Genomic DNA, 24,229 nt, shown 5'->3' with positions numbered 1-24,229 from the left:
ATTCTAGATCTCCCCAATCCCGCCTGCCCCGACACCCCATTTCTTACCCACTTTCCTGCAGACCAGCATGAGGAACAGGTGAAAGCATGTGCCGCAGGTCCAACTATTTCATAAACACCAACTGCTGCACTCAACATTTTAAACAACATTCACCTTGAACAAAAATCCAAAAAGAAAAGGGATAAAATACAATAATCCTTCATTAGTTCCACAACTAAATAACACAAAAGCAATTAAAGAGGTCAGACTGTTCCTGTAGTTCTTGACAAGGTTTACTTGCCCAGTATCAGGGATTTTGGTCCTCTCCTCCATGCAGATCTTTCAGGTTGCTGGGCAACCTGAGTTTCCGCTCCCTCCATGGATTTTGTGATAAATATGAAATAAACCATTAAAATAAATTCTTTGATAATCATACAATGTGGTTTCCTGGATGTATTTTTACATTCTGTGTCTCACAGTTGAAGTGTATCTGTGATGAAAATTAATCATCTTTTTAAGTGGGACAACTATCACAATCGGTGGCTGCCAAATGTAATCTGTGTGTGTGGTACATTTAAAGTGAAAGCGAAGTGATTGTCACTTGTGATACACAGCAGCACAGCACACAGTGCACACAGTGAAATGTGTCCTCTGCATTTAACCCATCACCCTTGGTGAGCAGTGGGCAGCCATGACAGGCGCCCGGGGAGCAGTGTGTGGGGACGGTGCTTTGCTCAGCGGAACAGGATTCAAATAGTCAACCTTCTGAATATGGGTCAGTTTCCTTAACCGCTAGGACAAGCACTGCCTACAATTATAGTTATACAAATATAAATATATGAGCGAAATTCTACAGAGCTTTTCGTGAATAGATTGGGGGTCTTGCAGATAACACTGCTGGCCTTTTTGTGGTGCTTGATAACAAAACAAACGTGAAATTGCGTGTCCTCTATGGACTTCCGTATCAACACCATTCACAAACCACAATGTTTGGCTACCTCCAGTCCTAGCGGTTAAGGACTGGAGGTAGCCTTTCCCCAAATGGCTATTTACACCTATTGCCATTTCTAGCCACTGCAGAATCATAGACAAGCTAGGGGAACTTGTATTTATGTTAATATTCACAAAGGAGACCTTTAAGACAGAGTCTTAAATCACTGCTGAATTTCAATGAAAGTAGGGTGAAAACTGCATTCTGTGGCTTTTAATTCTTTCATAAACTTTCAGACAAAACACATTAAACACATTTTATTGAAAACAAATCATTATGGAATCCTTTCCCAAATGATTGTCTATTAGTTTAAGAATATAACAGATCACAAAACACAGTGATATACATTAAAGGATTTTGCATGCATTTGTGAAGTATTTTTGTTCTGTCAAATTAGCATCTCAAACTAGAATGAGTCAGTTGTAGACATTTCTACACTATTCAGTATGTGTGCCTTTAAACTGCACAAATTTGTGAGGATTGCTAGATAGGCACAAAATTAACATGCAATCAACATTTGTTTAACAGTTTTAAAACGCAGTCATGTTCTTTAGAATACCGTACTGCATAAACTGAGCAAATAAGAAAATGTATGAATCTCAACAATGTACAGATAATTCAGACAGCATAGTTGGCCATAAACCACTAAATCAAGAGACCATCACATCTTGCAGAATTGAAAATAAAAATCATACAAACGCAAGAGACAGCTATTTTAGATCAGTAACAGCAACTTAAACAATTAAACCATTAAATGCAAGCAGCAGCCAGCAGGACACATCAACTGTTGAAACTTTTAAAGCAACACACTGACAGGCAAAAGTAACACAGCTCAAAAAATATGAATAAAAAAATAAATATAAAAAACTATGGGAAACACTGTTCCCGATAATTTCATCCACCCTGTAGTGAAATATGAGGGGCACTGCCCTCGATACAGACACGCTGGTAGGCAAAATCTACCTTTGACACTTCCCATTATGGAAAACACTGCTTCCGATAATGTTTGTTTTAAACCAGAAATATAAATGTTCCAAGCCTGACAGTCTGCCTTGCCATTTCCTTTTCACAGGCACGCTCTTTAAAGAGGGGTCCCCGGAGGTTACATTATCACATGGCCCCATATTAACGTGGATCAATCATATACGTAGATTTCTTCACCCAAACATCTTGCATTTTATTTGTCTGTAGTGCAATGCATGCATGCATGCACTTGAAACACAGTTCAGGACAGTTCAGACGTCTGGCACAGCTGTTGGGAACACTTATTTCTGTAGCAGATGCTGCTTTTATAAGCCGACAGTATAACCGTCAATTATGGAAGACACTGCTTCCGATAATCTTGTAGATAAATAATTTATAGTGAACACTGTCACTGATAAATAAATAAAGTGAATAAATACTCTCAAGTGCTAAATGGTCATTGCTTTCATAAATGACAAAAAAAGGCAGAACTTCCCCTAATCTGAGAACTTTGGTTTTGGGTTCTTTACTACAAATGTGAAATGGTAAGGAAACTACTGTTTTTTTTTTGTGCACATCTTCATTCAGCAGCCAACATCAGTCAAGTCTAGAAATAAAAAACAGCCAAGCAAACATTATTCAAGTTGTACTGTAACTTGATTAAACTTTTGAATTAATGACTTAAGGTGAAAAATACAGCAGTTTCTTCTCAATGCCCAAACAGTGCTTGAATTGATTTTTTTGCTTTACATTCATTTGTGTATATAATTCATTTATACGCAGCTATCCAAAAAAAAGTGTGTAACAATTAAATTCTAAAACATATTTGACCTATTAAATGTATTTTCTAGATTGATTATTGTATATGCCTTACTTAGAATTCAAGGAGGATTTTTTTTACAAATTCCTTTGATAATGAAGTGATCCTTGAGAACAAAGCATTTTTATAGATGTCTTTCAAAGTAAGTTTGCTGTACTTGATTCTTAAATGAATAGTAAGATGTGTAAACTTCTTTTCTTTAGTCAGAATCTCACTTCCAAAGTATGAATGTAGCTTGATCCCTTGACCATTACCAATTAAGACTGTTTGATTTAGACTGAAATGAACCTTACATTTTCTAAAGAAAGATCTCACTTATATTTCATTCTGCATTTCCCAAATAGGACCCATGAGATCATTGGCACAAGCCTGAATGGTCCAGGTAGCCAGGGCGAGCTGGTTCCGTAACTTGTCTAGGTTTGTGCCTGGAGTCTGGCCTTTCAGCGCTGTCAGGTGGTCCAGTAGAGCAGCCAGCGTGTGATCCCCAGAACCCCAGAGGATGTGGCGGAAAGGCACGTCTTTTGGGGACACATACGGAGAGAGAAAATTGTACTCCACCTTTAGAAAAACAAACCATGAAAAAGATTAGATCAGTTCCTCTAAAATATAGGAGAATAGAGTCAATGCGACTGAAATGTTTTGCATAGAATTGGTCATACTTTCATGTAGCGGTCATTTAGAATGCGGCATGCCTCTACATTCTCCAGGTCACTGGATTTTGCAGCAGTACTCAAGTCATTGGCAGCACGTCTATAGGAACCCGTGGCAGAGGTCAGCCAATCGGCAATCAAAGCAGCAGAGACCGAGTCATTCACAGCTCCAGCCTATAGGAAGATAGCAGAGAACATGTTACATTCCAGTTCATTCTAAAAAGAAATCTTAATATGCCAGTTAGTTATGTATAAAGAGGTGTAAAATGGATTTATGCACTGTAATGTAGTCTGTCTTTACTCACCAGTTTGATTTCATCAATCAACAAGTAGATCTTATTCACTCTACTCGAAATCGTGTTTTTGTATTTATTAACATCAAGCATAAGAAGGTGGTCATGGACCAGCGTCAGGGCCATCTGACCAGCTAACTGTGCTGCAGTCACGGCAACACGGCCCAGCTTGTGTGATGTGCTGGAATCCAGATTGATTTTGTTGTCGAGGATCGTTCCAAAGTACGGATAGTTGGCAGAGTTCTGGGGAAGAGGGAATGAGAAAAATAAGACATATTTATATTTTAAAAATGTATAGCTAATACTTTATTTACTTTAATATTGTTATTTGGATAAATTAAGTAAAACAATTAAATGTATATTAAATTTATATTGATAGTGTGTAGAAGTGAAGAAGATAAGAACTTCATGCAATAATAGTCAACTTTAGGACTGGAGTTGTGCACTCACACGAACAAAGCGGAATGAGATTGAGGGGATGCCAGAGAAAGCCAGGAAGGGGTATGCAGGGTCCTCCATTATCATGGGCTCAATGCTGAACAAAGGAAACAATAAGGACAGTGCTCAGCAGGCCAGCATAATACATTAAACCACTGAGCTGGTACATTATCCTACTAAATAAAGGACCAACATTGTATGAAAACCTTCTACAAGACAACAGGAAAAAAGCTTTGCTTACACAGCTTGGTCCCAAACTGGTCCAGACATTTGATATAAAGACTTCGCTGGTGTAGAAATACTGTCAACCTTTAAAAAGATTTAGAATATATGACTGCACAATGGAAAAAACCTTTTCATCAGACCATCAGAAGGTTTTTAGCTTACCTCTTTCATGGTCTTCTCAAGCAAACTGAATAGAAGAGGACTGGCAGAGGCCTTAAGCATTTCATGTCCTGAATGGGTGTGGCAGACAAATGATTGGCGTGCTTTAATGTTTCTTTTTTTTTTAATAAAAAAAACTATAAATGAGAGCTGGCAAGAATTCCAGCACACATAATAAGCAGAACACTTAAGTTCATAAAGTGAACAGGAAACAATTTATTTATTCTCAATTAACAACTCACCTCTTATGACTCCATCAAGGCTAATGTAAGTGAAGGCTTTCATGTGGAGTGACGATAAATAGCCCTATTTTCAAAAATACATACGATCAACCACACAAATAATCAAATTATTTAAAAAATAAAAAATAGAATGATAATTCAAAACAAACCTCCAGCCACTCTGTGGCGCCAATACTTCCATAGTCTCCTGCACTCCAACTGGCAAACACCAAGCTCCTTCTGGGCCTGAAACCATCTACAAAGAAGGACAAATACTTGAGATGTGAATTATTTTATGACCATATCTATTATTGTAGCAATGGAGAGCATCTGGCTTCACCCAACCTTTGTTCACCATCTCTGAGATGCCTCTAGCAAGTTCCACCAGCAGAGCAGTGCCCACCGTCGATTTAGCAAAACCAGGGCCTTTCTGAGAGTCTCTCTGAGCACCAATGACAACATATCGATCTATGGGGACAGCGAGGGTCTTCATGAAAATCAACATTTCAGTCTAACAGAAATCAAGTTTGCAGGCTGACAAAGGAAAGATGGAAAAATGTCTAACCTGAATCGATAAATCCTTTGATGACACCAAAAACGTTATGGATTCTTTTCTCAACAAGAGCATTGCTCACTGTTACGGTCACCTGGTCTTGGTCACTGCCCAGTTTGTAAGTGGAGAGGCCCTTCAGTTTACCTATGAAATCACTTGGCGCTTCACCCCCAGTCATCTTTCTGTATTCAGAATGAGAAAGGTGCTCAAAACATTTTTTCAAAGGCTGAGAAAGCCTGGCAAAGACCTCAATAGTGTGATACTCACAAGAAAATTTTAACAGCCATATCTGCAGTGATTGTTTGAGCCAGGACTGTGGGAAGACCAGAGGACTGGACTCTAGGGAACTGGGTGTGGTTAAAGGATGGGAAACCAGGTGTGTAAGGATCTCCTGAACCCAGGTGGACCTGAAAAATCACAGAATGAATCACTGACAGTAATTTGCCCAGGTTCCTGCCTCTCCAAACCAACTAAAAGGCAAATCATGATTTGTGAAAAAACATGCATGTTGGAATTAGCATTCTGTATCATACCGTATGTATGAATATATAAAAGAAAAACAGGATTTGGAACTCACATGACCATAGAGCTCAGTTGAAGAAGTAAAGTCATAGTCAGAGGGGTCTGGGTAGATCAGCACAGCTGCTGCATTGTGTTTGGCGACATTGGCAACCTGAAAAAGAAAGAAATGAATGAACGATACAGTTATGATTCAGTGGGTACTAAATAAATTAAAATATGCTTAAGGACAGTCACCTTCTCAGCATAACTGATCTTGCCAGCCCTTAGCAGCACGACGCAATCATCCAAGTTGATCTTCAGGTGGACAAGGTACTCAAGATCCTTGGGTAAGCCATAGTTGGCATACACCACCCTACCCTACAAAATAAAATAGATGTGCAGTGCAAGGACTTAACTTTACAGGACTCGATTGTAGACATGAGTGGGCGTTTACCAAAGGTGTATAACAGGTGTATAGGGTGGTAGTAGCCTAGTGGTTAACACACTCGCCTATGAACCAGAAGACCCAGGTTCAAATCCCACTTACTACATTGTGTCCCTGAGCAAGACACTTAACCTTAAGTTGCTCCAGGGGGACTGTCCCTGTAACTACTGATTGTAAGTCGCTCTGGATAAGGGCGTCTGATAAATGCTGTAAATGTAAATGTAAACAAAATGTACAATGACCTGTTTGGTTCCAGTAGCACTGTATGCCAGGTAGCCTTGTGGTGTTCCTATTACATCAGAACCAAACATGATTTTGTTGGAGGTAGGAGTGTCCCTAATGAGGAAAGAAAAGAAAATTGCACAAATCCCAACTAACCTTTGACCTTATGCACACAAGAAGGTTGTCTAAAATGCCACTTACAGAGGAGGAGCCTGCACTTTGACAAAAAGCTGATCAGTCCAGGGATTCATTCGCTGTTGCTCAAAGACAGTCTTCACTTTAACGGCAAGTATTTCATCTTCACTGCTCCCTGCATCATGGCTGTCCATACCATAGTCACTGGGGACATTAAACAACATACAGCATGTAAGCTATTAGCATTCAAAAGAATCACATGCATAAACATGCAATTATGGACATAAGGACTAGTTTCTGTCACAACTAGATTACCTGAATTTTCTATCAAATGCCTCAGCAGACAGTTTTTCTGACAGAAGTCTCTTGAGGTCCCCCCAGTCCAGTGAGGTGGAAGGGTGCAAAGGGATGTTTTCACTGGGGTCTTCAGTGACAACAGATTCGCAAGGTGCAACTTTTGGTCTGCGGTGGCTCACGTAGCCTACAAGATAACCTGGAATAAAACAGAGGACCCAATAATCATTAAAATGCAACTAGATGATCGCATGATTTTCTACCTTATTCATCTCTCAACACATTGGGAAAGAGCAGATATTGTATGACTAATATTTGCCAGTTTACCACTATTAATATTACCACATTTGCACCATTTATCCACATTTACGTTTCTAAGTTAATTACTGCTTTCACAACAAAAGTATGAATGAAGGCAAGGAATTACGATAAATCCTTAAAAAGTCTTAAAATGGATTATCCAAAATTAAGGCCAAGTAATCCTTAAAAATACTGCAGAGCCAATAAATGTTTTTTTTTTTTTTTTTTAAATGGTAACCTCTAAATAATTTGAAATTCTTATAGGCGCTTTGCATTTTTGCTTTCCATCCGGCCCCCCTCTATTGAGCTAGACAGATAAATTCTGCACTTGTCAGCAGTTGTGTTCTGAGAGTGAAAAATCTTCTTATATTGAACATTTCTCTGATATTTCTGAACCAGGAATAGCCCATTGAGGAGGGAAACAAGCATTCAATCTGTTAGTCCATGCCGGCCATGACTACTACGCACTTCCGGGTTCAAAATGCAGCGTGTGCATGGAAATGACTCACAAATAAGAATCTGAAAATATTGTGGTCGCCAAAAACTATGCTCTGTAATATCTTCATAAGCAATAACAATTAACTTTACCAATGATAAAGAGGAGCAGGATGCCAACTGCCATGTAACACAAGTTCTTGTATCTGTCCCAGGGCCTGCTGTGGTAGACGTGTCTGGGCTGGGCAGGTCCATCCTCAAAGTTTCCATTGTCTTCATCATTCTCAGATGGAAGCTTTACTTCCACGTGGCTGGCGTCATCTTCTGCATTCTGGGCCAGGTTGAAGCGGGTGTATGAACGAGGTTCCCCATTAAACTGGGAAGAGAAATGAGCATTAACATCCATATAACACATAATATTTCCCTAGAAACTAACATTAGAAATAAACAGATTAGTCTCATGTCACAACACACCAATATTGTAAAACTATATTAAAAGGTTATTTTACCATCCTGGCAATTGTAGATCTTGCCTGGTCAATTGTTGCAGCCATTCAGGACCTTAAAAAAGAAAAAAAAAAGAAAAAAAAAGAGAAATTTTAGATTCAGAAAAACTGAGGTAAAGTTCAAGTGTAGCCTGCACAAAACAAGGCTTCTGTTTTGACCTCTAAACCTCTGGCAGCCAAGCACTGATGACCAAGCAAAAAATAAAGTTACATATAATAAATAAAAAAAAGTGAGGGATATAACTGAGGCTGAAGCACACTTTTACATGGAGAAGAAAAAGAAAAAAAAAAAAAAAAAAAAAAAAAAAAAAAGGTAAATGGTTTTGCACAGAGCCAAGTATTATTCAAATAATCTTCATTTCAAGGAGACATTTACACACAAGGGATCACTTCGTAAGACAAAGCAAGAGGGAATATCTGTATATTAATAATAAATAAGATATGGCTGCACTAAGCTTCATGTTGCAAAAAATAAAACAAAGCCAAAATCATGCTACTGGCCAACATTAAAAAAATACAGATGTGGAAGTAGAATGTAGCTTTTTTTTTTAATAAAAAAAAAATGCCATTCAGAGGAAGTGTCTAATATGTTATAAAATGGAATTTGCGTGTTTACTGGTTTTGGTGGCAGCAGGTGCAGACGTGGTTCAGTAGAAACCACAACTAAAAAAAAAAAAAAAAATTACACTGAATGTTATTTTAAAACATTCTGTAAAAAACCCTTCAGATTAAATATTCCCATCTACTTAAATGTTTTATTGTGCATTGAAATACTAGGAGAGCTTTACAAGAAAGGGAGGACGCGATGTATTTTCTCCCTTCCTGAAACAAGATCGCATTGAAAACCTTTGTTCTTAAAAAGAAGGAAGCGGCCAGATTTAACTACTGCTTCAACTTGTTTGTTAATACACCGACTGTATTAAAAAAAATACAGGTTCGTGTAACTCGCTCACATCTTTGGTGTCGCGGAAAGGAACACTGAAAAAGCACGTGACAGAATGAATGAATGAATGAATGGGGGGATGGGGGCTAAGGTCAAGGTCAAGTGCAAGTTCAAGGTCAGAGGGTGACGCGAGCGTGGCTGCCGTACACGCACAACTCTCTCCAGCCCGAACGTTTCCTCGACGCACACCGGGCCACATCGCACAGGCACGTCGACGCCGCGTGGTCGTTAGCTAAGCTAGCAAATACGGCGTGCGGCGGCGACAAGTGATCAGTACAACACCGGCACGACTCGCGGAAAAACGCGTAGCCATATAGCCCCTCGGAAAAATTAAATCGCCGGGAAATTAAGCGGGCCGCTTGCACCGCGAGTCCATTCGGAGCAGCGATCGGGCTACAGCGGTGGTCATTAGCCAGGCGGCTACCTACTCCTCAGTGACAGCAGGCCCGGACAATGAAGGGCATTAAAAGGTTTACCATTCACTGAACGGGCACGTCGGTGTGATACGGGTTTTTTTTTCGGCACGACACCACGGCGTTTTTCCGCGACATCGTACCTCCATTTAAAACACAAAGAGGTAAACTGATCCAAAACAACCACACGACTTAAACATTTACTCTTGTACGAACCGTGACTTTTCCCCAAACGTGTACTACGCAACGACGCCAACTGCATTGACCAGAGACGTTCCCGCTGTCGTTAATATTTTTTTTATTTTAAGTTCCTAGTTTTGCAGGGAATTGGAATATTTATTTTATTCTAACTGAAATAGCGGGTTAACAGGAAACGACGAGGTCGCGCGCAATTAAAATAACCGTAGAAACGACTTACCCCTCTTCACGCCGGCCTCTGCGTAAACCACGCCGTAAACCACGCGTTCGCCCTGCGCCTGCAGCGACTTCGACAGGCGTGTCGCACTTCCGGGTCGCGGCGATCGCCGTTCTTGAGTTACTGTGCGTTGCTGGGTGACGTCACCGCGCAGACGGCGCGCGCCTGACGCTCGGCACGTAGTCCCTCGCCATGAGTTGGCAGGAAGGCGACCCGTAACAGCCCCCAACAGAAGGCTGCGAGGGCTTTTTGTAGCGTCGGGAGGCGAAGCCGAGCTTAGTACGTGATAATCGAATGAGAAGGAGCTGCGCTTTTAAAACGAAGCAAAACAGACGCTTCTACTTGTGAGGTTCCGTCAAGCTTATGCTTTCAAGGCATTAAACACACCTTCTCATTCTATGTGTTTTCTTTATTTTCATGACCATTTACGTTGGTAGATTCTCACTGAAGGCATCAGAACTATGAATGAACACATGTGGAGTTATGTACTTAACAAAAAGTGGAGACCTGGCCTCCACAGTCACCGGACCTGAACCCAATCCAGATGGTTTGGGGTGAGCTGGACCCCAACAAGTGCTAAACACCTCTGGGAACTCCTTCAAGACTGTTGGAGAAGCATTTCAGGTGACGACCTCTTGAAGCTCATCGAGAGAATGCCAAGAGTGTGCAAAGCAGCAATCAGAGCAAAGAAACTAGAATATAAAACATGTTTTCACTTATTTCACCTTTTTTTGTTAAGTACAGAACTCCACATGTGTTCATTCATAGTTTTGATGCCTTCAGTGACAATCTACCAACATAAATGGTCATGAAAATAAAACACATTGTATGAGAAGGTGTGTCCAAACTTTTGGCCTGTACTGTAACTGATTAGGATCATAGTCTGATTACAGAAGACATTAGGGGCGTAAGAATCTATTTAGATACCTTCCTGTAGAACAGATGGACATATAGTTCTCATAACACAGATTGTCTGGAAACGTGTTTAAAGAGTTTACTGTGAAGGTAAACGGTATAAAGTTAATAAAACGACAGTTTTGGTAACCTGAAGAGGCCATTCAACCATGAATAGTGTAATCATGAGTAGCAAGATAAACAGAGATAACGTGGCACCTCCTGTAGTGGGAACAATGGACGTCTCTGTAGTCCGGGGTAAATATAAATGCTTTACTGTCTGCACTGGAGACAAAAGAAGCAGTTTCTCAATTTCACATGTTCAATTTTCAATATCTATCATGCATGTTTAGTATTTCTGAGTATCACTGGCCATCTCAAAAAAGGATAGTGCATGTGAGGTAAACAAAAGGCAAAGAACAGTTTTCAGTTGTCTACACTAAATGTGAGGCTATATTTGAGCACTATCGGTGTGGTTCAGAGTAATGAGGGACACATACTATGTGGCTGTGACACATTGTCACATTTTTCTTCAAAATATATTCAAAATAAATATTTCCTATTTATTTAAAATCTAGTCAGTATGCATTAATTATTAAAACGTTGTTTTTGCAACCAAATGCAAAACAAAATTGCATTTTGTTAGTTGGAACCATGTAAACACCCCCCCCCCCCCCCCCACACACACACACACACACACACACACACACACACACACCATCCCTTTATTCTGCATGAAGCAATACATTTTACTATAACTATAGGGAAATAAAATGAATTTTACAATTTTGGTCTGTGAGAAAAAGAATTAATGGTATTATCATTTAATAACCCATGCACATGATTTATCAGTGTTAATTTATCTGTGTTTTATGTAAAATTAACAATACCTGAGCAATGATGGTGGATGCTTTTTCGCTTCTCTTCCTCGGTTTGCTATCATCTGTCTCCTTTACCAATTCAGTGTCACTTTTATACCCTTGAACCCTGTTTCCAGTGACGTCTTTTCTCACTGCCATGTCACTGTCATCAACCTGGGATAACATTTTTTTTTTTTTTAAGTCAAATAACCAATTTGTTAAGCAATAACAAGGTTGTTGTATTTGAACTGTGCCATTGCCCTTTACATAACAACTACTGTTTAAAACATGGATGCATGATTGATTGATTACACATTATTGTTTAACATTCATTTGAATTTGGGTAGAAACACTTCTGTGGTGGCTAAGAAAGTGGACCCATAACCGAGAGGTTGCAGATTCAAATCCCCAACCGCCAAGGGGTAACTGAGGTCCCCTTGATGAAGGTACCATCCCCACACACCGCTCTCCGGGTGCCATTTATGGCTGCCCACTGCTCACTAAGGATGATGAGTTAAATGCAGAGGACAAATTTTGTTGTGTGCAGTGCTTGCGGAGTTTCACTATAACAAAAACAAGTAGGCTGTCGTTACTGATACTTACCTCCAATATGAATGTGTAATTAATAGTTAGGGTAATGATGGAGCTAGTGCTTGGGTTAGGACTTAGACAGCCACTGGTAAGCACGGTCTTGGCATGATGGGAAACTAAAGAAGTAGACATAAGGACATAAGTGTTGGAACAACAGTTTTTGTTCCCTGGTATTTAGATATGTAAATAATGAGTGTAGGCCAAATATGAATAAGACAAAAGTAGAGTGGCATATACAGTGGGTACGGAACATATTCAGACCCCTTTAAATATTTCACTTTTTTGTTATATTGCAGCCATTTGCTAAAATCTTTTAAATTAAATTAAATCTCATTAATGTACACACATTCAGACCCTTCGCTCAGTATTTAGTAGAAGCACCCTTTTGATATAATACAGCCATGAGTATTTTTGGGAAAGATGCAACAAGTTTTTCACACCTGAATTTGGGGATCCTCTGTCATTCCTCCCTGCAGTTCCTCTCCAGTTCTGGCAGGTTGGATGGTGAACTCTCAACTGGGTTTAAGTCTGGGCTCTGGCTGGACTATTCAAGAACTGTCACTGAGCTTTGTTATTTTAGCTGTGTGCTTAGGGTCATTGTCTTGTTGGAAGGTAAACCAGTCTGATGTTCTGAGCACGATGGAGAAGGTTTTCATCCAGGATATCCCTGTACTTGGCCGAATTCATCTTTCCCTCGATGGACACCGGTTATACTGTCCCTGCAGCAGCAAAACACCTCCACAGCATGATGCTTCCACCACCATGCTTCACTTTTTGGACTGTATTGGACAGGTGATGAGCAGTGCCTGGTTTTCTCCACACATAACTTAAGCCCAAAAAGTTCTATCTTGGTCTCATCAGACCAGAGATTCTTATTTCTCACCATCTTGGAGTCCTTCAGGTGTTTTTAGCAAACTCCATGTGGGCTTTAATGTGTCTTGCACAGGAGAGGCTTCTGCCATAAAGCCCAGACGTCTCCTGACTGCATCTGTGGTGCTCAGACACAGTGAACTGTAAACTCCTGGGGCATCAGGTCATGGAATAGATGACAGCATGATAAACATAATCTGTTTTACATATTTATCATGCAAGAGTATTATTCTTTTCTTCCAGTTTTCTGATCTTCTTTGACCTTTGTGGACAGGATTTTTTGGACTTACTTCTGTTTACTATGTAAGTATTGGGCCTGCTTGTTTGGACTGTTTTGTTGATTGTCCAGTTTGTGCACTTTGACTACGTTTTTGGCTCCGCACCTGGACTCACAGACGCCTGACTGACAAACTGACTATGACTGTGCAGAATTCATTAGTTAATATTCATACAGATGACCCTAGCTACAGCTTTGCCAGCTTAGATGTGTTTGGCTGTCTTTACATGTGTAACTACTCACAAACTACATTTGATTTAACGAATCACTTAATTCTCACTTAATTAACTAAAATTATGGATTAATTATGTTACGCTGTTTGCTTTATCCTCTGTGTCCCTGTGCCTTTGGGGCCATTAATTTGGGAGAAAATCCCCAAGGATCAGCCACTGACTGTGAACCATTCAGGTGATGTTCAGTTGAAGTGAGAATACTCCACTTTTTCAACCACTTTATTGTAGCATGTATAATTAGAGTGACTCCATTAGAGTAACTGCCATTCATGAATGCTATAAACAGAAGAAAGTTAAAAACTAATAAGTGGATTAAAAGAACAATTCAAATATGGTCATCAATGAAAAAGAAACTGAAAATGTCAGAATCGATGTCAGAGCTTATGCCATCACTTATAAATGGAGCTGCTCCAGCCAACGACAGGTGCAGCTGATTTCAGTACAGGCCAAAAGTTTGGACACACCTTCTCATTCAATGTGTTTTCTTTCTTTTCATGACCATTTACATTGGTAGACTCTCACTGAAGGCATCAAAAGTATGAATGAATTAACAAAAAAAGGTGAAATAACTGAAAACATGTTTTATATTCTAGTTTCTTCAAAATAGCCGCCCTTTGCTCTGACTACTGCTGAAATGGTTCTCACCTGAAAATGGTTCTCCAGCAGCCTTGAAGGAGTTCCCAGAGGTGTTTAGCACTTGTTGCTTCACTCTGCGGTTCAGCTCGCCCCAAACCATCTTGATTGGGTTCAGGTCCGGTGACTGTGGAGGCCAGGTCTCCACTTTTTGTTAAGTACATAACTCATTTACATTTACATTTATGGCATTTATCAGATGCCCTTATCCAGAGCAACTTGCAATCAGTATTTACAGGGATGTTCCCCCTAGAGTAACTTAGGGTTAAGTGTCTTGCTCAGAGACACAATGGTAGTAAGCGGGATTTGATCCTGGGTCTTCTGGTTCATAGGCCAGTGTGTTACCCACTAGGCTACCACCACCACTACACTACTCCACATGTGTTCATTCATAGTTTTGATGCCTTCAGTGAGAATCTACCAACGTAAATGGTTATGAAAATAAAGAAAACATGTTGAATGAGAAGGTTTGTCCAAACCATTGGCCTGTACTGTATGTAATCAATCAATTCCCTTACTTGTGTGTTTTGGTGTATGAACCTGGCAATTGCCACACACCTGTGGATTAGTCTTTCTTCTCCCCTGTCATGATTTGGTCTGTAAGGGGTTAATCCGGACAGGAGTTTCATGTTGGTCCTGTGTAATGTTCACCTGATTGTATAAAGCTGCCCTGTTCATGTCTGTTCACCGTCGGATCATTGTTACATGTTAAATGTTACCGGATGTCCTGTTCATCATGTATTAAACCCCTGTTTCATGACGTCGTGCGAATGCGTCCTTCTTCCTCGTCATGTCTTGTCATCATTTCAGAGCACCTGCCTGGCCATGCCAAAAGGCCGTGACATCCCCTTTGTTTCTCCTGTTTTTGGCCCTCGTGCCATTTTATTTGTGTTTAAAGGAATCCCATTTGCAAGATGTCCTGTCTCTGCGCTTCCTTCCCTCATCAGCCCGCAGACAGGACACACTAAGGTAAAAGAGTATATGAGGAAAGAAATGAATGAGATGGAAGGATCAGTACTGAAATATATAAAGGGGTTAAATAAGAAAGGGGTAATATTGAACTTTCAGGTCTGCAGGCGGAGGTTAAGCATACAAATTTGGATGTTAAAGCAAGAAGATGCAAAAAGAAATTGAACATATGTTAAAAATTAAGATAGCTTTACAGCCAAATATCTATATTTGGAGAATAACGGGAGCTCTACAGTTTAGAGAGGAAAAACTTGGTATACTATATTGGATACTTTGTTTTTTCTTTGTTTTGATTATGTTCTATAATGTTGATCGCTTATTTATATAAAACAGCTAAATATAGTTGTGTGTATAACTCTTCTGTTCTGTGGTGTGGAAAAAATGCACTGTGGAAAAAATGAAAAGAAACAAATTCCAGCTGGCAGGTAAGCAGGTAACTCACAGGAAGTTGACAGTTGCGGAAGTGCCACAATACTGATGACAAAACAAAAACTCAGCAGTGGTGTTGGACATGACATGCATGTTTCTTTCACATCGGCGTAATGGACTCGATGACAGATGCAATGTGGCCATTCATGGCTGAGGGGTGAGTGAGCCTTTATCGGTAGAACTGCCCAATGATTGGTGCTTTATGAAATGCTGTTTCTTCATATTTCCAGTAGGGGGAAGCATATAATCACAGCATATGGCATTATCTGCTTATTTATTGTCCAAATTTATTGTCCAAATACATTAATTCAGTTCAAGTCCAAGTGTAATATTTACTGTACAACCTGTTGAATTGTTCCTTTATCAGGTATTCTTATCTTGTTAAAGTCACGTTATGGTCTAAATATGCTGATGTTATCTCCTTGTTGTTTGCTTCACTTATTTAGTAGGATACCTAGAGCATCAAATGATTCCTAACATGCCTATCAAGATCTAATGCCGTGTCGGATGGGCTGATCTACTGCTCAGAGGATACAAACAACATCCCATTAACATGTAATAGTGAAGTGATTGTCATTGTGATACACAGCACAGCACACGGTTCACACAATTAAATGTGTCCTCTGTTTTTTAACCCATCACCCTAAGTGAGCGGTTGGCAGCCATGACAGGCGCCCGGGGAGCAGTGTGTGGGGACGGTGATTTGCTCGGTGGCACCTTGGTGGATCGAGATTCAAACCGCAACCTTCTGATTACGGGTCTGCTTCCTTAACCGCTAGGCCACCACTGCCCCAAATAGCATCCCATTAACAAGTAAACAATTAGTACACAGTTCATGCTCAAACTTTTAAATGATTTAAATTTTCATTCTAAAAACAATAGGATATTGGTCCCTCAGACAGTAGAAGATAGAAAATCTACTGTAGTACAGGAGCTGTGCTGTCGGATGAATGGAGAATGTGTACCCCCGCCAACATCCTCCAAAAGATGGGTTGACCATGAACCTGCTTATCAGGAATCCTTACAAATCTCTCAATTAGTCACAGTAGGTGTGTTGACACTTGTAGTTCATCACAAAAGCATGCATATGAGAACATATTTCCTTTTAGTCTCACCAGAAACTTTTACATTTATTGGCAGATTAATGGGTACAGTCTATACATGTTAAAATGTTCTTTCAATTGCTCATAGGATGGAATAATAATTTTTCAGCTCTGCATATGGATGTGGAAATTAGACCGCAGAGGGTCCAAATTTTAATATCCCAATAGGATAATCATGTATAATTCTGTAGGTTATGTTGATTCTACATAGCCTACAGTGTAAATCTAGGAGAATTAGAACAAAAAGCTACAAAAACCTTGGACAGAGGCAAAGGGGGGCTACAGGGGCTACCCTTGCATTAGATAATGGTTAGTAGTGCGAGTGAAGTGCTAGTAAAGCTCTTCACATCTCCCAAAGTGTAGATAGAAGGATGTACCATTGTAACTTGAAAAGTCACATTGCTAAGCAGCCTAGTGATTTACAGTTTAAGTTTAATTACATACTACTGTATCTGATTGAAACATTCACAAAATAATACCCATTTCCTTATTTCCTTATGTGCCTTGGCTTTTCAGACAAGTTCTTCATTTTCTTCCCACGGGCATGTGGATGGTGTAGAAAGGTTATCAACTTACTTAAAATTCAGCAAAACTTTACGCTTTAACCCTTACTACAGGTAGCATGTAAATCAAGGAAGATCGTTCAAAAGATTAAGAAATATTTTTTATACAATTGCATCTCATAAAAAAATTATGGTTCTTGTGTGGTTCAAAAATATGTTTTAATGCAAGTATTCAAGAGGCAGCACATCATGGAGACCATGGAGGTCTCCTAACCAGTCAGGGGCAAAGTTGGGTTGGGTTATAAAATGGAAAGAATGTGCTACCACACCTGCCAAGAGAGGGCTGCCCATCAAAAGACCAAAGGTAACCCTGGAGGAGTTGCAGAGTTCCACAGCAGAGACTGGAGAATTTGTCCATAGGACCACATTAAGTGGTACACTCCATAGACCTGGGCTTTATGGAATAGTTGCCAGAATATTGCCAGAATAAATTAAGAATAATTAAGTTTGTGAGAGGTCATGTGGGGGACTCCCCAAATGGATGGTAGAAGGTGCTCTGGTCAGATTGAACCTTTCAGCCACCAAGGAAAATATTATGTCTGGTGCAAATTGCCCCAGTGAAACATGGTGGGAAGCAGCATCATGCTGCGGGCATGATTTTTCCGCAGCAGGGACTGGGAAACTTGTCAGAGTTTGGGGAAGGATGGATGATTGAAGTCCAGACCTCGGTACAACTGAAAATCTGTGGTCAGACTTGAAGATTGAGTTTAACAAGCAAAAATGAATTCGACATGAAGGAGCTGAAGCACTTTTGCTTCTGGCAGTTTTTGCCCTGCCTACTGGCTGTAGGCAAGGTGAACAGTTATGCATGCTGAAGTTTTCTGTTATTTTGTCCTATTTGTTGTTGTTTGCTTCACAATAAAAAATGACATCTTCAAGGTTGTAGATATTTTTCAACAAAACATGAAAAATGCAAAGGGGAGTGAATACTTTTTCAAGTCGGTGTAATTACTGGTCTTTACCTATTGTAATATTTGGTGGGTTTTTTCATGTCTGCTGATTTTTAGTGTGTTAACTACCATAAATGTATATCAGAACCCCCTAAATGCATGTCTATTGGCTGTGGAACAAGATCCATTCTTAAACGGAGAAAAACCTCAATCCACACCTGCTTTGATGAATACAATATTTGAATAACATTAATTTCTCACAGAACTTTTTTTGAATACTTTTTATTAACATGAATTACTTTAATTATGTTATGATAATTGATCAAATAGTCATAAGGTCTTCAGAATGCTGAATGCAACATGTCTCTCTTAGGCCAGTTGCCATTAAGTACAGGTTAATCTTACAACATTTTTTGCTTACTACACTTTACTTCCTTAAATGCAGACACCTCACAATTAAGTTTTATTTTCAATGAGTGCAATTCAAAACTGCAAATCAAGCTTAATACACATTTTTCATAGAGATTAAATACATATCTTTAGCGATAAATTGTATGGTATACAACATAACCTGTTTATAAAACAGACTATTGACAATGAACACATGTAAGAAAACAAAGACCAAAAAAATGCTTTTTCTTATTTCTGATATAGAGATGTTTTTGATATATTTTTATATCCATACTATATTTTATTCAAGATATATAAACTGAAGACTAAAATGCAAATGAAACCCCATCTATATACACAAGTCTCATGGAGATAAATGTTGTTTGTGCCCCCTAAAAAAATAATGATATATCAGGGTCACTACATTACCTGTTTATAAAACAGAATGGTATTCATAAATGAGGTTTTAAAAGAAAGAGCATAAAGAAAATAAATCTATATGTCCGCAAAGATGGGGGAAAATAAGTCTTGTGTGCTTAGAGGAGAAGACTTGCTGTCAAAATCTTTTCCTGGAAAGAAGAGCACACGCATTGGTCAATATTTAAATGCAAACATAAAAATACATTTGCTCTATCTAATTGACCTAGAGCTCAAAACATATATGATCGCCAGAAGCTGAAATGAGAACAGAGTCCATACATTTTTATCAAATATAATTTGTTTTCTACCTTATTTAAGGCCGTTTAACATTGCATCATCCATTCATTATATCAAGGCTCAACTTCTTAAACAATTCAATTATACATTAACTTTAATGTTCAATACATTATTATTACTATTATTGTTATTATTATTATTATTATTATTAATAATAATAATAATAATATCAGTATTTTTAAATCATTATCCATTTCTTCCTAACCAGGGAGAAAAATAAGTACAATTTGTCAATTGTTGTAATGCATTTTGAGTAGCCACTTCTGAACTGGGACTGAACCGGTCGATTACAAATGACCTCGGCTGCATGTCAGAACTAAAATTCATATGGGTTCCCTTGATCTTTTATTATTTTATAACAAGCAGTTACTTACTCCAGACACCGGACCCTATCCTGGGTCCACGTCTTATAGGGGTTTGCACATATGTAATGTCCACCAACGGTATGGAAGCTGTATGGGCACAAACACACAGTCATTTCTGGGCAATGAAAAGCAGTATTTGTCATGATGACTTACATAATGGCTTCGAGGTCACAGGCGCTGATTATGTGTTGCATGGTGTAACTCTTTAGCTTTTCGCAGCGAATTGGCTTCCTGGTGTACCTCACACAACAGCTTGCTATATAAGAGGTAAAAATACAGTACGTGTTTAGAAGTTCCATTGCTTGTCAAGGCAATCAAATCCAGTCAGAATTTAACAAAGCTTACAAACTCGTAATAAAAAATATTTTGGAGACCATTCTTGAGAAAAGGATATAATTCCTGTGTGGACATTACCTGAGTCAGTGTGAAAAATGAAGGTGTTGAGGACGAGGAAGATGGAGATCAAGGCGATGGCCTGAACCTTCATGATTCGGCTTGGTAGTGTGCTCACAGAGAGGGAGCTGCTGCTGTGAGGGAGGCAACATCCAGATTCAGTAATAAACTCCTTCTCAAGGTGACGGGACTTTCCCTGCTCTGGCTTCCTTATCACATCACATTTGCATTCCCTGGGCCCGCCTTAGTGTCTGAATTGTGTGTGGTTTAGCGCATCCACTCTCAACCAACAATCACTTGACGTATTGAGGCCATCCAACAGGATGAAAAAGAATATTAATGAAATATTTTCAACCTTTTGCTCTTGTCTGTAGTTGCTCCCTATCTGACCACATTTGCCTAAATGGGTGAAAGGCTCTTTCACTTTTGTAGAATGTTCAAGAGAGAAAAGAAATCCAAACCTTCAATAATCTGCCAAGTTAAAGGAATCAGTGGAATGCAGAAATGGCACTCATGCATTGGAATTCATCTTTTCCCTCTAGAAATCTTGTCCCATTGGCTCACTTCAGTTTAAAAAGCATGTCACTAAAAACCAAACAATGAAACAGTCAACTGCTCTCAGTTTACAGATATGTCCTCTACAGGAGACAGCTCGTGAAATATTATTGGGTCGATAGCTTTTTTGACACATTTATTGTACATTACTAACCTAAATCTCTCGGCTTGCATTTGTTTCATCATTTTACTGCAGTTTAGAAATGCCCAGGAAGGACATTCCCGTGATGTGCCAGTGAACCTAGCAATGGATTAACTGGAAAATTATGGTTTACCTGATACCTATGCTGATAAATGGACTGTGAGAAAGTGGACAAAGCTACATTTGATACCTTCAGTTATTCCATGGCAAGTCCAGAGACAGAACTATTTATTTATTTCACAACTAAGATAAAATGAAGTGAATCAAGCAAAATGGTAGCAACTGGTTCAGAATAACACTTGAGATCGGGGACGTCAGGGTTTACACCATAAAGTCTTGACACAATGACACAAGTAAAACGTTTCCTTGTTAGATGTAGATGGCAACAGATTACGTCCTTAAATGAAGACACCTCACAGATCCAAAAAATATGTTGGATAAAAAGGCAATACAATGATTATATTCGGTCATTAAAAATGTGTGATGGTGTGAAGCCTAATTTCCCCTCCCATTACACACACACTGTATAATCATCTCTTCCACAGAGATGATTACTAAGCCACATGCTTTTCTCCAGGGCATAAAACTATTTTTGATCTAAACTTTTAAGTTACATTGAGAGTCATGAAAGCCATGAGAGAACTTGCAGTTTAAGATAAGATAAGATAAGAAGATCTTTATTTATCCAGAGGGAAATTCTTTTGTCGACATATGTATCATATTCTGGGTTTCCTGAAAATTATACACACAACTCAGAACATATGGTTACACTGAAATGCTTTCTGATCTTCATAGGTAGAGTTTATTTAAGTTTGCTGTTACCTGGAATGGACCTTTGAATAATCTTTGAGCACAATCCTCATCACATTCCAAATGCTTAGTGTTAATCTGGTTTAGCATTACGAAAAATGTGAAATGTTTAAAAAATTTATTTGGAAAGAATGGACATCTTTACCCATGAAAAGATCGCAATGACTTAAAGAAGCATGGAACCTACATTTTTTTCCTATCTAGGTGCCATTCAGTCAATATACTTCAAATTCAATTGCTATTGGTCCCTGGGATATTTTCCCACTGCTATGGGAAAACCAAGTTGTGGTGTGTGAGTGTAGATATGAGTGTGTAAATCTGTGAGACAACAGTGTGTGCTGCCCCAGCCTACCTGAAGAGTAGTTAATAAATACAATAAGTGGTATAAATAGAGTGTTGCTAGATGTCCTCAACATTTCCTTTTATAATGTCAGCTGGGAAATTACACTTTATGGACACAGGAGGTTAGACCAATCCATGGCTCTCTGGAGAAAATCCCCTTGAATTTCTCAAATCCCTCACTGTATAAAAGGTCACCACTGATGGTTTGGGATTTGCAACATGCAACATGAATCTCATCTGAAAATTCTTTCTTTCTTGCATCCCTGAATATGTCATTTTATCAATCACAAACAAAACAGGCTCATGGGCATGCGAACCACAGACCAGAGGCAAAGACGCAACATTTACGGATTAATTGTGAAGTGAAAGTGATTAGTTGTCACCTGGGACATGAGACAGCACAGCACCCAGTGAACTCTGCATTTAACCCATCCCCTATGAGAGCCATGAAAGGGACGGTTTTTGGCTCAGTGGCACCTTGGGGGGTTCACTTCCCTTCCCACTAGGCCACCACTGTGATGTGGTTCTATATGCATGCCCCAAATTTTTATAGAGACTATAGCAAAAATGCTTTTTTTTTTTTTTACATCTGCTCTTATCAGATGTAATAAATAAGCAGTACACACTCATACGCACTATCACACATAAAATTAAGGATCAGAATTGTGATGTTCGTGTGGTTACTTGTCTCAGATCTGATAGCCCAAAATAACTGAAATTATTATAACCCTAGAGAAAGGAAAGTGAAGAGTCTGCTTGAGATGACTGTGAGAATTTTTTATAACTAATAAAACACGCTTCCGTTGTTGCTTTTGAATTGAATTTGTGTTGTATTAATTGGGGTGTGTTTTCTCTGTAGTGTACAGAGGATGAAAAGAAATGAAAGTTGGCAGATGGAACACAGAAGGGCGTTGAAAGATTGCTACGCTGAATGCTGAAAGATTAACTGTTATCTGTTAAAGACATGAACATGACCAACACTTTAATGGTTAGCAATTTTCAAAAGCTGCAGTGTGAATTATTTGACTCATTTGACGGTGCCAGTGGTTGCCTGCTTTACCTACTGTCTACTGTAGTGTAGTGTGCAAATGTTGTCAAAATGTACGTAATACAACACCAGTTCCAAAAAAAGTTGTTTAATGTGTAAATAAAAAAAATCTAATCTCATTTTTACAAAAAGCATGTCAAATGTTGAAAGTGAAAAAATATGAACTTAATTTTGAAATTGATGGCATGAACACATTTCATGCTCAAATGCTGAAAAAGTAATAAATGGCCTGATTTGCTAAACTGTGTGTTAAAATGTGCAACCTTGATAACAGCAGCAATCAACTGTGGAAGCTGATCAATTAATGAGGATTGCCTGTTTTACATGTGAATGTTGTTATTCAAAACCAGTCAATCTGCCAGACAAACTGAGGAGTAAATTATTTGACACCAAAAAAAGGAGTATTAGAGCCAAACAGTTAAAAAAAGTTAAAATCCTGCAAGTAAAGCATATTACCCCCAGGCAAACCATTGCTTTGCATCTACATTTAAATTACAAACACAGTACATCATATGTAGAATATTGTATAACATGTTCAAAGCAGTGTCCCAATGTCCTTAATGTGTAATGTATCCCACCGACTGCTAGGTCACTTGGTGTCACTGTAATGCGATTATCATTGTTATTCACGTCACCTGATAGTCACCCCAATCAGTGGTGGCCTTTTATACAGTGATGGATTTACAGGTCTTCATTATTTCACCCAAAATTCCTTTCCACAATGGCAAAAATGAAACATTAGACACTGTAGTATTGATGAATAGGCTTTTTATCGATATAAACATACCTTTGTTAATTGAATACATGCAGAGCCAGAAAAAAACTGGTGTCATGTCTTTGACCAACATAACCAGAAAGCGTTGCTGAGTCTTATTGTTAGGTATGAAGTTCTAGGGAACTGTGATGCATAAACGTAGGCGTTGCACTTACGGCTGGATTCTGTGTCTATTGTAGTTATATTTCCTATGAGTGATGTCCTAGTGTAGTGTTGTAGGTCTTGTTGAATGAACATGAATACCCAGAAAGACATATGTATGTAGACACAAAGCACACAGCTCTTTATAGCTCATACCACATACGTAGTTCATAAATGGAGCAATAGGGATCATTTGATCAAGATTTTTGACTTTTAGTTCTATAGTTTCAGTAATATGTATATTCTATGTGCCTTCTTTGTATTCTGTAATAACTGGAGCATTAAAACGGACAATTTCCCACATTTGTCCCAACCAAGGCTACTCGCTGACTTCCGTC

At 39.0% G+C, this 24,229-nt stretch overlaps 2 protein-coding genes across 4 annotated transcripts; both read right to left on the bottom strand.

The window, feature by feature from the left end:
• Positions 1-1,212: 1,212 nt before the first annotated feature.
• On the bottom strand, positions 1,213-10,049 carry tfr1b (transferrin receptor 1b). Of its 3 annotated transcripts, XM_028965630.1 has the most exons (20): positions 9,905-10,049; positions 8,134-8,185; positions 7,778-8,000; positions 6,911-7,088; positions 6,662-6,799; positions 6,481-6,574; positions 6,049-6,171; positions 5,870-5,965; positions 5,560-5,699; positions 5,305-5,474; positions 5,085-5,207; positions 4,910-4,995; positions 4,761-4,824; positions 4,522-4,589; positions 4,376-4,443; positions 4,147-4,231; positions 3,709-3,939; positions 3,413-3,577; positions 3,047-3,311; positions 1,213-2,540 (listed from the first exon to the last, which is right to left on the bottom strand). In XM_028965630.1, exons 2-19 carry the CDS (start codon positions 8,176-8,178, stop codon positions 3,069-3,071), a joined length of 2,340 nt encoding a protein of 779 aa, XP_028821463.1. In that variant the 5' UTR covers positions 8,179-8,185; positions 9,905-10,049; the 3' UTR covers positions 1,213-2,540; positions 3,047-3,068. The 3 variants fall into 3 exon arrangements, with proteins under 3 accessions (XP_028821463.1, XP_028821453.1, XP_028821466.1); XM_028965620.1 differs by having other exon boundaries at positions 1,213-3,311; XM_028965633.1 differs by lacking the exon at positions 9,905-10,049 and adding an exon at positions 9,703-9,806 and having other exon boundaries at positions 1,213-3,311.
• Positions 10,050-18,660: 8,611 nt separating this feature from the next.
• On the bottom strand, positions 18,661-20,389 carry ccl20b (chemokine (C-C motif) ligand 20b). Its single transcript, XM_028969726.1, has 4 exons — positions 20,100-20,389; positions 19,839-19,941; positions 19,695-19,772; positions 18,661-19,172 (listed from the first exon to the last, which is right to left on the bottom strand). Exons 1-4 carry the CDS (start codon positions 20,170-20,172, stop codon positions 19,160-19,162), a joined length of 267 nt encoding a protein of 88 aa, XP_028825559.1. The 5' UTR covers positions 20,173-20,389; the 3' UTR covers positions 18,661-19,159.
• Between the last annotated feature and the right edge of the window lie 3,840 nt (positions 20,390-24,229).

This window comes from Denticeps clupeoides, chromosome 2, assembly GCF_900700375.1.
Source record: "Denticeps clupeoides chromosome 2, fDenClu1.1, whole genome shotgun sequence".
Lineage (NCBI taxonomy): Eukaryota > Metazoa > Chordata > Actinopteri > Clupeiformes > Denticipitidae > Denticeps > Denticeps clupeoides.
The sequence above is the reverse complement of the archived record's forward strand: the minus strand, read 5'-3'. Positions and strand labels throughout refer to the sequence as shown.

Excerpts from the sequence above, each read along its gene's own strand:
- tfr1b (XM_028965620.1), bottom strand. The coding sequence starts at position 8,178 with ATGGCTGCAACAATTGACCAGGCAAGATCTACAATTGCCAGGATG. Across the intron at positions 8,001-8,133 it reads GATCTACAATTGCCAGGATG|TTTAATGGGGAACCTCGTTC; the intron begins GTAAAATAACCT and ends TTCTCTTCCCAG. Across the intron at positions 6,172-6,480 it reads GTGCTACTGGAACCAAACAG|GGTAGGGTGGTGTATGCCAA; the intron begins GTCATTGTACAT and ends TTTATTTTGTAG.
- ccl20b (XM_028969726.1), bottom strand. The coding sequence starts at position 20,172 with ATGAAGGTTCAGGCCATCGCCTTGATCTCCATCTTCCTCGTCCTCAAC. Across the intron at positions 19,942-20,099 it reads CATTTTTCACACTGACTCAG|CAAGCTGTTGTGTGAGGTAC; the intron begins GTAATGTCCACA and ends CCTCTTATATAG. Across the intron at positions 19,773-19,838 it reads TGTGACCTCGAAGCCATTAT|CTTCCATACCGTTGGTGGAC; the intron begins GTAAGTCATCAT and ends GTGCCCATACAG.